The sequence below is a fragment of the Rhinolophus sinicus genome, linkage group LG06, assembly GCF_036562045.2.
Source record: "Rhinolophus sinicus isolate RSC01 linkage group LG06, ASM3656204v1, whole genome shotgun sequence".
NCBI classification, from domain to species: Eukaryota; Metazoa; Chordata; class Mammalia; order Chiroptera; family Rhinolophidae; genus Rhinolophus; species Rhinolophus sinicus.
Genome location: NC_133756.1, coordinates 127588205 through 127604244, shown reverse-complemented (window position 1 = coordinate 127604244; position 16040 = coordinate 127588205). Strand labels below are relative to the sequence as shown.

Sequence of the window (16040 nt, the reverse complement as noted above, 5' to 3'; positions counted from 1 at the left end):
AACTGCTGCTGCTTCCTTCTGACATTTGGAAACCAGTCATCCATGCAAAAAAGGCAAATATGGATATATTAATGAAAAGGCAGCTTCTTTAAAATCTTAAGATGTGTAAAAAATCTTAAGATGTGTAACTCAACGAATTGGGAAGACAAATGATGAAAGCAGCAGGAAAGTCAATCTCCGTGTCACTTTCTAGAGAAAACAATGCTGGTGATCTGCCAAGTCACCTCCAATCAGAGACCTGCTGAATTTGACTGCCAATTTCAAAAGCGTCTTTGTATTTTCTTCATTATAATCTCTGGAAGGATCTGGGGAAGCTGAAGCACATATGACAGAATTTTAATTTTTAAAAACATATTACAGGAGTGTATAACTTAAGTTGCGGGTATAACAAATCCTACAAAAGGAACTAGGAGTGTGTGAGGTGTGCTTGGCCGGATCCGGTCTTCAGCTTCCTTCAAGGGGAGGGGGGACCCCTGGGCCTGTTCACGTCCTGCTCAGCTGATAGCCCCTGGAGAATATGAAGCTTTCAAAGTGCTGGTCTTCCGCTTTTTCTTTTATACGTTGTTCCTCTAAGGAATTCACGAGTTTGTCCCTCTGCTCAATCACTTGCATCATCTCGGTGAATATTTCTCGCTCCTCAATTAGATCTTTCTCATCTTTCTGGCTCTCTGAAAAAAAAGAAAGAAAGAAAAACACTGGCCATCAGGTAAGATTTGGCCCCAGGAGAACTCTGAACCTGGGCATTCTTGATTGTTCTGGACTTGTTCTGCCCTTTAATTTTCACAGAGAAAACCAGGAAATGAATGGAACACCAGGGAACCAGCTTCAATGCCACAGATTAGAAAGGTGGGTGCTTTGTGCTACAGTCAGCTCAGTTTCCGTCTTGAGAATATATAGTGACAGGGGAGAACCCCTGTGTGAGAAAAAGAAGTTAATACCAGCCAAGCCCTACCAAGTCCTCCAACCTCCCCTCCCCCGCAAAAAAACAAACAAACAAAAAAACCCCACAAAACAAGACAAAAGCTGTTTTTCCTAAACATGTCTGAGCTACAGCAAGAAAAGTTTCTAAGTAAACTGTCTGCATCAATGGCTACTATTGCCATGACGAGAATCCTTTTTTCATTTGTAGCTAATGACACATTGCAGCCCTTTGGATAGAGACCAGGCAGAAGCAGAGTGAGGCTATGGCTGGCCAGTTGCAGGACATTTCCAGACTGAGACTATACTTTTCAGTTGTGCCTTTCAGAGTATGTGGCCTTCTTCCTAAACAGCGGGAGGCATCCAATTGCCTGGGGCGATCAGATTGTTATAAAAGCTAGGGAAAGAGGAAGAAACAGGTACTGCAGTGATGACTTTTTGACATTCAAATAGGATTTTAAAGCCAGATTTCTGTCTCATCAACCAGATTATTGCCTTAGAAGAGGAATTCATAAGTTCAAAGGAAAGCTAGAGAGCCCCTTCCATTTAACACATGGGGGGCGGGGGTGGTGAGCTCCATCCCTAGTAGAGAAGGTGCCCCTGCGTCACATCAGGCTAAGTTCTGAGGCAGGGTCAGGAAGAAGGTACCTATGACAACAGAAATAAAAAGATGTCATTCCCTTTGCACCTTATGTTTTATGGGAGGGTGAGAGCCTGCCTATGCTCGTCTCTCCATCCTGGGCCTTAGAAGACCTCGAGGTGGCAGGAAATGTCCTATCATTTGATGGGAACAATGGAGGCCCAAGGACTCTCACCCTGCTCCTTTATCAGAAGCCTGGGAAGAAGCCAGCTGCAAGGGCGTCCTGTGTGTAAACATGGGGTAGGACTCTGGTTGGGCATTGAAGTAGGGAGTGAAGGTGGCCCCCCAGATCTCCATCTGCTCTGTATGGCGTGGGTGGAGCCCAGAAGTGTCACTTGGCCCAGAACTGCCAAATGTAGCTGGCCAGTGGGCCTGCCCTGGGGTTCCCCCATGATGAGGAGTGAAGTGGCCCCCCAGTGGAGACTGTATTGTAGAATGACTGGCCAAGCGGAATGGAGGACGTGCTGAGGAGAGTCTGAGTGGGCCAGGGACCATTACCAGGCTCCAAGCAGGTTGAGAGAGTGGCAGGCTGTGGATTACCCCAGCCACACACCTTAGCTGCAAATGCCAGCAGAGAGAGTGGCAGCCTGACGACAGGAGACAGCTGTGTGGGGATGCAATGAATCAGTGCAACCCACTTAGATTCCTAATGCCGAAGTCACACAAACCTGTCTCCCACCATTACCTGGCAGTCAGCTTAGGGAGAAAAGCAGGAGGAAGGGGTGGCCACCTGCAAGACTGAACATTGTCATCCCAAAGAGACTAAGCATCTCCTTCAGGGACTGTTTAAAATATTGCATCAGACTAAGTTTACCAGAGAGAGATAAATAAAGTTTTTTTGTGTGTTTTTTTTTTTTTTTTGCTAATTAGTGGGATGAAGCTTTTGTGGAAGATGAGCTCAGTTACAGACAAGATGAAGAAGTTACTCTTCATTTATTTATTATTATTATTTTTTTGTATACCTGAGAGAAGTGAGAAAATGTATGACCATCATTCCTTAGTAAGAATTTTTTAAAGAAAGAATCAAAGGTGGCTAATAGAGTCTTGGTATTTTTTATTACCTAGAAACAGAGCTAATTAAAAATGTTATCAGATGTATAAATCAACTATACACTATGATTTATTAATTTAGGTATATTCCAGTGTTGGCGATACTTATTTGATAATCAACAGAGAAAAAAATTTTAAATTCCTCTGTTAATTTGGCTTGTCATTGTTGGACCCATCTGAGCCCCTTCCAACAAATAAAAGAAGACGTTTACCACTTTCATCTGTCCTGTGTAGTGCAGCCCTATAAGGATTTTGTTAGAAATAGAATTCTGTTGCTCTAAAAAAACAAATCACTACTATACATGGGAAAAAACAGGAGACCCTGAGTATATGGTGATCTGTTCTTTACCTTGGGCATGCTTTTGAATTTCTCAGACTTCATTTTCTAATCTGTAAAATGGGGATGAAATGACCTAAATAAAAATATTCATGATGATGATGTCTAATATTTACTAAGTGCTTGCCCTGTACCAGGCAGCCCCATAGGTAGGTGCAATGTTTGGTCCATGAGGTATAAAGAAATTATTTAACATGTCCTTTGAGACCTAGGTCTTAGTGTGAGAAAGCCAGGCAGGGATCTGGCCTCACAAACACACAGACACAAAACAGAGTGAATATAATATGCTTAGCTGGCTGGAGCCAATGAATGTATAAATCAGTATATCGTTTCAATTGAGTTTATTTCAATTCTCTGTCCTTTATGGTGAAAACAGTCTTCTCACATGTGATGCCCTGGGCCCACCCATGTTGGGAAGGGTGTCTCCTTTACCATGTCCTCTGCCATTACCTCTCCCAGAGCACCTGTGTCGTGGCCCTCATCTCACTGTGCGACAATTACTTCCCTGGGTGTTGGTCTACATAATGAGACCATAGGGCAGAGTTGATGTCCATAAGCCAGAGCCACACTAGATTCTCCCCCGAATATTTGTTAAACGAATGCATGGATGGGAGAAAGGATGCGTGAATAAATAACTTTGTTCCCATCAGCACTTGGGATGGAGTGAAGTTCTGCTCTCACGGCCCAAGTGAACAAAGCTACATGGGGACCTCCTGGGCTGGTAGTGGGAGAAGGAAAGCTGGCTTTGGGCTCCACCTTGACCCCCAGGCAGGAAGGGCACTCCGCTCTGCGATTTGCAGCACGCTCTCCTCAAGTGTTTTTCTGGGGAAAACTGTCTTTAACAAGGACCCAAAACATATCACCATACTCACCCTCCTTGAGCATTTTCTTTCTTAATTTCTGCTCCAGTCTGCTTTGGTGATCTTCTAATTCTAATTCTTGGGCCCTGGGGGGTGAGAAAATGTTCCAACTTTGTAAATACTAGAGATTTGTGTGACACCTTAGTAAATAAACCCACTGACAGTAGCCACTGCTTTCTTCTTTATTATTAGGTTGGTGCAAAAGTAATTGCGGTTTTTGCAGTTATTGTTAACCTTTTAAACCGCAATTACTTTTGCATCAACCTAATAAAACTGGGCTCTTGGAATATCTCTAAACTGCAAGCCTTGCTGCTGCTGGGGTCACTGATGGTGCCGAGAAGTGCTGCGGAGACATGTTGAGCTCAAGAGATGATGGAGAGCAGCTGAAGATTGTGAGGCAAACTCCGTAGGATTTTGGAAAGCCACGCGGGCTACCCTGTAGCGATGGATCATGAAGAAATGACTAGAACAGTCCAGGGGGGAAGCAACCATAACCTGGAACTCATCTCTCTTTGTAATTTGTTCCTCCAGGAAAAGAATACAGTTAGCAAACACCCAGACTCTCATATTTAGCCAAGCAATTATCAGTAATAAAGGCGAACTTTTGATTTTCCTGTTGACGTGGTTGTCTTTTTTCTCACCTGGTTCAGAATCCAGCCAGGGGAGAGGAATAGAATGTATCACACTTCCAAGACCCCCAAAAATGTCTCTCAGGATTGGGGTGAAAATGAAATGAAACAGCTGAAGTGAAAGCACCCAGTACAACTTATGGCTCTTAGTTGCTTTATACGAAATGTTACTTTCTTTCCCTCTAGAATGGTGACAGGTACGGTGACCTTCAACTTTTTCAGACTGTGTTGAGATCCATCTCGACTTTCTAATCTCCAAATCAGGCTGCTCCCTTCATTCAGAGGGAACATCCAGACAGAGTTCAGTCCTTCAATCCATTAAAGCCACAAAGAAGTGCCCAGGCAGCTCTCGCCAAGCAAGCCTTTTCCATGGTTCACACTCAGAGGCCAGACACATGCTTCCTTATTGCAGGTGTGTGACCTCAGGTGGCTCCCCCTGGTCTGGGTGACAAGGATGGACTGAAAATACATTATCCAAATACCCTCCAGCTCCAGACCCATTACCTGAAATCTATTTTAGACATAGGACTCCATAGAATAGACAACTGAAAATTCTCTGCTCTAACGCCAGCATGATATGCAAGACATCACATATCAGTTTGCCTCAATCACAATTGTGTATGCATAAGGAGAAAAAATCCTGGGAGTGCAACCTAGGAGGGGGAGCCATCCCACTCCCGACCCCCCCCCCCCCATGATTTTAGGACTCGCTGTTATCTGTTGCCTTACTTACATGATCAGTAGCTCCGACTCATATCGCATTAATTTATTCTTCTCCAGAACCAGCTTAAACCATTCCTGCAAAAGCTGTGCTTCATCCTGTGTGCCTGAATCTGCTTAAGAAATCAACGGCAAATGGGTTAGATTGGCGTTTCTCTCCACATGATCAAACTGCTTTGGAGCTACTTTAGCGGACAATGTTTGTAGCGAAAAGGGCTCAGCAGGCAGCAGCCCCATAACAGCCTGTTGATGCCTCAAGGTCATGGGCATGACAAATAAAACGCACCTGTGTATGCGCTGGGGCGGTCCCCTGGGACATTTAGGGCATGAATACTTCAGTTCCAAGGTCATATACCCTTGATAATGTTCTGGCACCAATGACCCTTCTCCTGCCTACTTGTATGTTCTCCATAAACCTTCTGTGTTTGGCCATCACATCCTTCACCAAAGAAAACCCTAATAACCATGCTGGTTACTCTCTCCGTCTCCTCCTTTTCCTCCCCAAATCAAATGCCTACCGAGTGCCCAGGTGGGGTGAGGCTCTCTTCATGGGGCAGAGAAGCTCACACCACATTTGGTCATAAAGGAGTGCTGATTGGCAGTTTGATTTTTTGCAAAAAGAAAAGGCAAACCATGGGGGAAATGTTATTAGCTTTGAGACATATAGGAAGAAAGTTATATCCATATATTCTTGTAACTTAGATTTTGACCTTTATTAAACAGAAGAATACTGATGAGAAAACTGACACCGCTTTTGGATATTCAATGTTAGATGCTAAATATCGAGATACTAAAAGGTTAAAGTCTGGATATATTTGAGAAGTAGCAACATTGAGATGGCTTTCTAGCATTTCACCCTGAAATGAGAACACAGGCAAAGCTTATGGCCATTCTAGAAGGATTTATACTGGAGGGTCCTGTAGGCAGAAGGAGAAGCGATGCTGACAGAAGATATGTGTGACTTTGGGCAAGTTGTTTAACCTCTTGGAGGCTCTGTTTCTTGGTTAAACTGAGCAATAAGACACACAGGTAATAATAATAATGAGTTACTGTTTATTATGTAATTATTACGTGCCAGTCAATGCGTTATGTGCCTTACATGCAGCATCTCATTTAATCCTCACAACAAACTCACCAGTCAGCTCCCATATTATCACCACTTGACAGGTGAAGAAACAGAGGTTTAAAAGATTAACTTGCTTAAGCTCACAGTAAGTGGCAGAGCCAGGGCTTCAACTCAAGTGAGCCTTATCCTAAGCCCGTGCTTTTCCCTGCTTGTGTAGCATTCCCTCCTGTCTCCTTCCCTCTCTCTCCCTCTCCTTCTCATAGGTGTGTAAAGTAAATAACGCCTCTTGCACATTTTGTTGCACATAGCAAGTCATCCATAAAAGTGAGTTCCCTTTTCTCCCTGTCTCCCTGACCACCTTTTTATTGATAAGGAAAATAGGGTCCAGAGAGATTTATATGCAATGCCCCAAATTACATATTTAATGTTCAAACTATTGCTACAGTGCAGATCTTAACTTCTGTTGAATTCATTCATTCATTCATTCATTTATTCAATAGCACCTATTTATGAAATAGGTGTTGGGTACTCCCTTAGGTACTGGAGATATAGTGATAGATAATGCTACAAATCAGAAGAAATTTGGAGATTGTGAGGCATACTACCCGCTAAAAAAGGGTATTTACTGTTAGATAATCTTTTGGATCAGATGAACCCAAAGAGCTAGAATAAAACAGAACATTAGAAAACTGTTACCACAACAAAGCAGCAAAAAGGACTCTGGGAATACAAAGAAGGGAGTGTTTTCCTGGTCAGGGCATGAGGTTGGGCTTCCCAAGGGAGGTGGTGTTTGAACTGGGACATGGAAGAATGGATAACACTCTGAGAGGAAATAATGAGGATGGGAGAGGATTTATTCAAGAAGAGGCAATAAATGAGCAAAGATGAGGGAATGGGCCAGAAGGTGGTGGAGACAGAGATTGGGAAGAGCAAAGGGGTATGGGGGGGGGGGGGGCGATCTCATCATAGAGGTCCCGGAACATCATGCTAAGGCTCACGTGCGTTATGCTATAGATACAAAGGGGCACTAAAGGTGGTTGAGTGGGAGAGCGATATGTGGCGTTTCATAAAGGAAGGATTGAAGAGGGGAGAAAGGAAGGAGGGAAATGAGTGTGATGTTATTCTTTCTTAGGTTTCTAGAATGAATGAATGAAACAAAGATTGAACGAATGAACACACTTATAGGCATGTTGAGACTAGCATCTTTGTGGTGCTGAAGGACAGGGATGAATAAACATTGGTTCTAGCTCTTCAGGAAACTGGGAGCTTGCAGTCCAGTGGGGGAAACCAACACAAATAGAACACAATGCACCCCCTTGCTATGCAACACAGAAGAAAAGCAACTAGTTTCGGGTGGAGGAAGTGGGGACAAGCCTCAGAGAGGAGACAGCAGGTGAGCTCGTCCTAAATGGACGAGTAAGAGTTTTCCAGGGAGAGGAAGTGAAGAACAAGGAATTCCAGGGCATTCATCCTTGAATAAAAGGATGAAGTATATAGACTAGGGATCATATATGACACAGAAGTGAAGAGCATACACTTTAAACTCAGATCTGGGATCTAACTTCCATCCTTTACCTACCACTACTATGTGGGGGCTTGAACATGTCACCTCCCTGAAGCTCAGTCTCCTCATCTTTATGAAGGTCTGTGCACTCACAGACCTGAACCCAGCCCTGGCACATAGTATAAGCTCAATGCATGGTAATGGTCATAGGGGCACAGAGGAATTCCCGCTGCCTCCCTCCCACTTCAGCCTCCCACTCCCTCCGTTGATGGTAGAATTCCCTGCTGCCTAAGAAGCCCACTGCAGGGCTGTGTACTCAAAGTATTGCAAACTTGTCTCTGGAGGAAAATAGAGAACACATCTATGTATTTTACATGCAAGACATTCAGACATTTTAAGACAGGTCTCATGATCCACTGAAGTGTTCTTTTTTCAGAGCCAGTACCTCCAGGTTATTTATCGCTTTGTCGTAAAAGGGCTGCCCACCTCTGCTTGCCCTCTAATTTCCCAGGATACTGGAAAATGCAGAATCAAAATATCAACAGCCCAGAGTAGTGAGACCCCTCTCACACCGTCACCCTGTGCCCTGGGGTTGCAGAATTCTTTTCAGCAGCCATGTCTTCAATGGGCTCTTACTAACTTGCCAACAAATAATGGTCTTTCCACACCCGTGGTGATGAAGTCTGAGGACTTCCTGTTCTATGTATGCAACTGATCATGTTATTAACCTAATTCAAGACTTTATGTGCTACTTGTTAAATATCATCTTGTTTATTTTGTTCTATCAGGGGGAAATCTTGTGAGTATTTTATCCATCTGACACATTTCTCCTAGGTTTGGGATTTCTGCAGAATTGATAAATGGGCATCCTGTAGCTTATGTGATATTGAAAAACAAAATGTCAGATGGGACTGGACCAAGAACAGAGTCATCTGGCCCATGAGGGACCTCCTCAGCCTTTGGGTGAGACTGTTCTATAGACTCTAAATGCACCCAACTGGTATCATCCAACCCACATTTCTACGTCTTGTCCATTAGGCTGTGATAGGAAATTTTGGTAACAAAATAATTTCCTGAAATCAAGTTTCACAATGTCTGCCATGTCCATTGGTACTACAAACCTCACAACTCCACCCAGAAAAGGAAATCCCATTTTTCACAGCTTCTCAGTAAACACCACTGGTACCTTAGTAATCTCTAAATGTCTTTCTAAATATTCACAATTTCTTTAATAATCCTTTCTAGAATTTTGACAAGGATCAGAATTCATGTTTCTTTCCCATGTGAAAAGTAGAAAATGTACTCATCTCTAGTCTTACGGCTCTGGAATTCTTCATGAGTTTTCAAAGACTGAGGTTTTATCTGCAAGTTCTTTCAACACCAGGGGGCTAACTCAGTTCATTCAACAAATTCGGATTGAGTAATGCCACATCCCAGACACCATGTAAGTATCATCTTTCCCCTGGGCTTAGAAACCTGAATTCATGTTCCCCCATTTGTTCTCACCTATCCAGATTTCACCTCCTCTTCTAGATAGCTGTTTAACATTTCTAGATTGAGGATCATTTGCCTTGAAAAAGAAAACAGAAAAGCTGCGAGTTGAAAATCCTGCTTTCCCCCATCATGTAACATTATACCATCTGCCCCAGCACGAGGCCTAGCCTTTCCTTGTTCCCAATCCAAGAGAAACAGCACTATTTTGCTGTCTTTAGAGTGTTTTTTGTTGTTGTTTTTCAGATTCAGCCTCTTTGCTGCATTATACCCACATGTTCTAGGCAGATTTCTTTCCCCCTGAATTACATGTCCCTTTTTCAATCTTATGTATTCTTCTAAAATCTGGTCCATTAGAGAGTTCCCTGTGTAGTCACACTGATTTCTATTGATGCTCTATTCACCAAACACAGGTTGAATTGAATTAGTTTCCTTTTTTCAAAGGAATAATTTGCAATTCTGTAGTGTACCGTTCATTGTTTTACAGTCGTCCTTTCCTTGTTAGTCAAAAATCTCTTTTGGGGATCTTTGAACATGGATTCATGCCCAGGTTCCTGGGAAATCGGCCTTCCCGAAGCACTGGGCACAGGTGACTGTGCCGAGCTTAGACTTGCCCTGCTCTCAAGCCCAATCATGTACTGAGACTTTGCCCCACGATTTCCATTAACTCACTACCATCCACCAGACAGCTTCCTTACAGTAGGTCCTGAGGAAGCCTAGACCCGCATTGCCCCGCACTGTAGATGCAGTGGAGGGAATGACAGAAGGCCTGGGCTTTGAGGTCAAGCAGACCTGTCTCAGCCACTCATGAATGTGTGACCTTGGGCCAGTAATCTCACATCTCTGCCTCCGTCTCTTCCTGTGAAAAATGGGGATGATATAGTACCTGCTTCATAATTGGTTATGGGGATGAAATGAGACGATGCGTGTAAAATGCTTACCATAGTGCTTGGCACATAGTAAACATTCAATAAACTGTCCCATTGTTACGGCTTTGTGGTTTCTTCCAGTGTGTAGCTCTACATAAGGCCACATAAATTACTTTCTGTTCATCTTTAAAACTCAGCTAGAGCGTAATCTCTGACTTGATTATACATGCCTAAACTTTACCTTGTAACTTCACTCGAGGTTAATAAAAACTCTTAAATCATTCTTCCTCTTTTTTGGCCCCATATAAACGCAAAGGTCATACGACTGGCTGGTTGGTCAGCACCTGCTTGGGAAGCCTGGAGTACTCCGTGCCTGCATAGGTTGTTGGCTCAGCCATGTCTCCATCTGGTCCCACGGCTGCTGCTGAACTGAAAGGCCTTTCAGGGCAGAGATGTGATTCCTACATCTGGGAACCAGGATGCAGCTAGAATGGTGTGGCCAGAAGGCAAGCAGCCCCTGGCTGGGACTAGAATACCTCGGTTACCCAACCCTCACTGCCAGCCCCGTTCATGTCTGCCATCGACTGGTTCTATATTAGCTCCTGTGCCCTCATACGATGCTTTTTCCTAGACAAAATGCAAGGTTTCCACTTGCTCAGGTGAAACAAGGTAATCAAAACTCCATACACAACAACTTTTTATTAATGGAGTTCTTTAAATTGACCCACTTTCCCCTGAGTGAGCTCTCAAAAATACAAAGCAAATTTGGTTACTCTTTATCGAAATTCTTCAACAATTTCTCACAGTCAAGTTCAAATCAGCTACCCTATCAACACTCAGTCCCTGCTTACATTAGGCACTTTATGGTCAATAACGTTTTTCCCCAATGAATAATAGCAGAATAAATGAACAATCTGTTCTTTAAAGTCATGGCTTTTTAACCCTTTCCTTTTGTCGGTAATGGTGAATACTTCTCTGATTGTGTATTGGTGTGTGGTTTTTCCAAGTTGGGTCTTGTTTTGCTGTCTGGTTTTCAAATATCTAATTCTTCAGATGTGATTTCCTGTCTCCTTAGAGTCTGCGAGAAGTCCTAGTTTGGTGTTTGCTGCAATTTTGTCAATGTCCTCAACATCCTTACTGGTGGTGATCTGGGGCAGGAAAGTGCATGAGAGCAATTGCAGCCAGAACCCTCGGTGCAGTGTGCAGGCCGTCTCCCCGAGAGCGGCTGTGTTTCAGCCCGTCTCTTGTTCTCCGGCCTCCGGTCAGCTCTAACCTTTGTGCTCATCCATAGACATATTTCAGTGAAGTCTCTGACCAGGCCTTCTGTACTCACTACTCTGGGGCCACTGACATCCCACAGGCTCTCACGTATGATGGTGATAATCCAGAAAGCTGCACTGTGGGTCCGGCCTCATTCAGTCCTGACAAAGCCAGGATGCTGGAAGCTAGTTCATGACTCCATTCAGGGAGCCGGAGGCTGCAGCTGAAAAACGAAAATTCTAGTCCTTCCTTTTTTAAACACTTTTTTTTTTTTTTTTTTGGTTCTGTTTTGCTTTTAGCTACGTATCTATTTATCATAAAGTTTTTCTTGCTTTTGAATTTTATTGAAATGACGTCATACTGTATGTAGTCTTCCAAAACTTGCTTGTTTTAAATTCCGTATTATGTTTCTAAAATGCATCCACGTTGCCATTCAGAATTTTCACTGCTGGGTATGTACTATTCAGTTGTAGATGCCACAGTTAACAATACTGTAATTTATCTGTTTTCTTGTTAACGGATATCTAAGTTGTTCTTAGTGTTTTGCTGTTAGGAAAATGCTGCTGCAAATATTCTCGTGTATGTCTTTTGGTCCATGTGGGCAAGAGTTTCTCTAGAATATACATTTCAGCAATGAAATTCTTGAGTAGTAGTGTATACAAATGTTCAATTTTACAGCATGAAGCCAAATTGTTTTCCAAAGAGTTGTGATTTTTTACACTCCCGGTAACGTTGAATGAGAGTTTCCCTTGTTTCTCATCCCTGCCAAAAATGTAGTATTATCACACTTTATAAGTTTTGATAATTTAAAATAGTTTATCATTGTAGTCTTAATTAACATTTTCCTAATTAGCAGTGAATATTTTACTGTGAAATGTATATTTGCATCATTTGCCTTTTTTTATAGTGAGTTGCTTGCCTACATTTTATTGATTTGTAAGAGTTCTTTACATAGAATACTGCTTCTTTTTTTATTGTATTTGTTGCCAATCTTTTCCAAATCAGTAGCTTTTCCTTTCTTTCTCTTTTTTATTTTTTAATATTGTTACAGACTACCAACATGAGGTTAAAAAAAAAAATTCTTTTTAACTTTTCAGTTTCGTTTTTCATATTAAAGTTTTTAAAATCTTTATGAAATTGATTTGTTTGTATTGTGTAGGCTATTTGTTTTTATGGTGTATGCATGGTAAGGCTCAATTTCATTTTTTCCTGTATGGAAACCCCGTTGTCCCAGAATCACTTACTTCCTGCAATCTGCAATGCTATATAGCAGGCTTACATCAGGTTTTCATGTACGAGTATGTGAGATAACGTGTGGGTCTTTTGGTGGCTTTCAGTAAAGTATTAAAATTGGCTTCATAAAGGTTATGCATACTTTTTGTTAGATTTATTCCATAATGTTAACATTATGCTAATGTTAGTGATATCTTCTTTGTTATTCCATTTTCTAACTGCTTGATGCTGAGATATAAAAAAGCAATTGCTTTTTACATTTTGCTCTTATATCCAATAATCGTCAATAGGCACTTATTTTTAATAATTTATTTGTACTTTCTTTTGGGTGTTCCATGTGGATAATCCTATCATCTGAAAAAAACAAAAATGTGTTTGTTCCTTTCCAAGCCTTATGCCATTTTTTCCCTGTCTTACTATATTGGCTAGGATCTCCTGTCCAATGTTGAAGAAGTGATGGTAGGCACCCTTCTCTTATTGCTGATTTTTAAAAAAACATTTCTAATAATTTATCATTCAACAAAATGATGCTGGTGGTAGGATTTTGGAAGATATCCTTCAAATTAAGAATGTTCTATCCTGTTCTATTCCTTTTTTGCTAAAAATTTTTTTTAATCCCAAATGAGTACTGACTTTTGTCAAATGATTTTTCTTTTTCTATTAAAAAAGACCATATGGTTTTCATTTTTAATGTTAATATGGTGATTGTTAAATCACCCTTAGATTGCCAAATTTTGAAATGAATTAGATTACATGTCCATTATATTATTTTACCTTTTTGAATATTTGCTATACTGTCGTTATATGTGCTCCTTTCATTTCTAATTTATTTATTTCTGTCTTCTATCTTATATTTTTAAATCAATGTAAGAGATTGACTCTAGCCTTTTATTAGTCTTTTGAAAGAACCAACATGTGGTTTGCTTGATCCTTCTATTTTATCTTTATTCTGTATATCATTTACTCCTGCTCATACGTTTATTATTTTCTTTCTTTGGGTTTATTTGACTTTCCTTTTTCTAAATTAAATTGGACACTTAGCTCATTAATTTTCAGACTTTCTTCTTTTCTAATAAAAGTATTTAAGGCAATACCCCTAAGCCCCACGTCCACTGCATCCCATGAGTTTTGATCAACTGTTTCCTTTTTCATAGTTAGTATATTTAAATTTCCAAGTATTTACTTTTTGTCTTTGATTCATGAAGAATGTATATTTTTAGTCTCCAAATGTATGGTTTTAAAAAATATCTTTTGGTTATTGATCTCTAAGTTAATAACATTGTAGTATAGAATGGGGTCTACATAATATAGCTTCTCTGAGATTTACTTTGTGAACTAATATGGTCAATTTTTATAAATCACCATGCAAAACTGAGAAGAATATACATTCTCTAATTTGGGGGTAAAGGGTTTTATAAGTGTCCATTACATTAAGGTTTTTAGTTGTGTAAGGCCATGGTGTAGGGTACATAACCCTGAGGCCTCAACGACCCTGGAATCCACACAATGGAAAGGACCCAAGTCATCTTCAGGAAGAGAATCTTAGCCTCACTTATAGTGGGCCCATTGTGTTATAAGGCCACTGACTTTCTACTGGGTGGCTGCTGAGGCTGGAAACAGGTGAACACATAATAAATAGATTACTGACATCTGAGTGAGACAGTCTGTCATAGGCCTCACACATCCTTGTTTATCTTTGCTGAATGTGCCGAAATGCAAGATCTCACCATTTTCTGACGCTGAGGCATTCCTACAACTGGTCAGGCAGGCAATTCAGTAGTGGGTCAGGATACCACAGCATGACTACTGTGAAACTCCGTGCTTCCAGGGAAAGGGGACTGGCTTGTTTGCTGCTTGCTATAAAAGCTGCTGAGTTCTTTGCCGTGAGTTCCTCAGCTATGGCACAATCCACTGTGTGCACACCTGCCATCTGAACCTATCAGGTCACACAACAGGACTTGAGTTGAGTACAGGGCAACTTGTACCCTGCAGCCACTCGTGTTGTTTCCCATACCATGAGTAATAAACTTGCTGCTCTGATGCATTGCATTTCACTGTTCACTTCAGCACTTATAGAGTTGTGGCAAATCCATCCAAACTCTTACTCACGTAGCCCTCAACTTTGAAGTCCTGTTACTCCTGGGCATTCTCTATGAGGTTGGAGTTCTTTTCTGACCATAAGCCATTGTATTATATGGTGAAATAATATTATCTGTGCTTCCAGTTTTATGGCCACCCTGTATTCAGACGATCAGACTCCTCTAGGATCAGAGAAGAATCTCAACCCTTTCTCTGCTCTGCTGACCTTTGAGGGCACAGCCATCAGCCACTCACAATGGCTGACAAGCCTTGGACTCACTACCTTGCAGTACAGGTAGGGAACAAATCATTGTGGAAGGAAGGTGACCTAAAGGATGTCCATTCCCTGAAATTTGTCCCCAAATTATGGCAGAATGTCAGAGAGGCATGTCTTAGAACCAGAGTGTCTGCTGTTACTGAATTGGGTGATTTGGATAACAGTATGAGTCTACACCTACACTGAGCTCCTCTACAGACCCAGCACTTGGAATTCATGTATTGCATATATTTTAGAAACTAGTTTAAATCTCTTCTAGGGAGTTATAAATGAATGTGAATGGATACATGAATAAATACAACCTGAGAAATCACTGACCATTCGGCTCTTATGGTCAATATCACTTCATATTGATAGGAATATGAAAGAAAAGAAAAGGGCTTAATCATTTTGAACACCGATTATATGCCAGGCAGTCTTTTTAGGTGCTTTACTGACATTATTTCACTTAGTCTTGTTTTTATACCATCCCTATCAGGTTGATATTATTAGTCCATTTTACAGGTGAGAAAGTTTGGCAAGAGGTAAATAATTGTTGTATAATAACCACATTGGGATTCAAATTTAGGAGTGTCTGACTTTAACTGAATTATAGAGTTGTGGCAAACCAACTCGAATTCCTTGCTGTTTAGCCATCAATTTTGGAGCGTTGTTACTCCTGGCCATTCTCTATGAAAGGCATCAGGATTCAGACTCAGGAGCATCTGATTCTGTTAGAATACACAGATATTCTAATATCTGTGTTCTTTTCAGGACACCTCACCATTACATTATCCAGGAAATTATTATTCCTTCTGTTCCTCAGCAGCCGTCAAGATAAAAACTACAGAGTGTAAGCCAAACTACTTCCCTCTTCCTGGCTAGATTTTCATTGCACTTTCTCTCGTTATAATGTGTGCTCCTGCTGCCACCTGCTGGCAGCCTTGCACATTCTGATTTTTCTTTATAAATCTATCTTTTGAAGGAGAAGCCATCTGTTTCTAAAAAAAAAAGAAAAAGAAAAAAAGCAAGAAGTTCAATGCAGATGACCAGGTGATAAACCTTCCCTGAAGCTGGTAAAGTTATAAGGGAGGAATAGTTCCCATACACCTCCTCTGGGGATAAATA

At 41.3% G+C, this 16040-nt stretch overlaps 1 protein-coding gene across 10 annotated transcripts in view; it reads right to left on the bottom strand.

Moving 5' to 3' along the window:
• Positions 1-320: 320 nt before the first annotated feature.
• MICAL2 (microtubule associated monooxygenase, calponin and LIM domain containing 2) overlaps positions 321-16040 on the bottom strand; it is a 203305-nt gene continuing 187585 nt past the window's right edge. For 8 of the 10 annotated variants that reach the window (XM_074336000.1, XM_074336003.1, XM_019729325.2 and 5 more), the window contains 3 exons: positions 5168-5270; positions 3818-3891; positions 321-668 (listed from right to left, as the gene is read on the bottom strand). In XM_074336000.1, coding sequence (XP_074192101.1) covers positions 484-668; positions 3818-3891; positions 5168-5270 — 362 coding nt within the window. In that variant the 3' untranslated portion in view covers positions 321-483. The remainder of the gene's footprint in view (positions 669-3817; positions 3892-5167; positions 5271-16040) is intronic. The other 2 variants (XM_074336004.1, XM_019729347.2) reach the window with 2 other exon arrangements.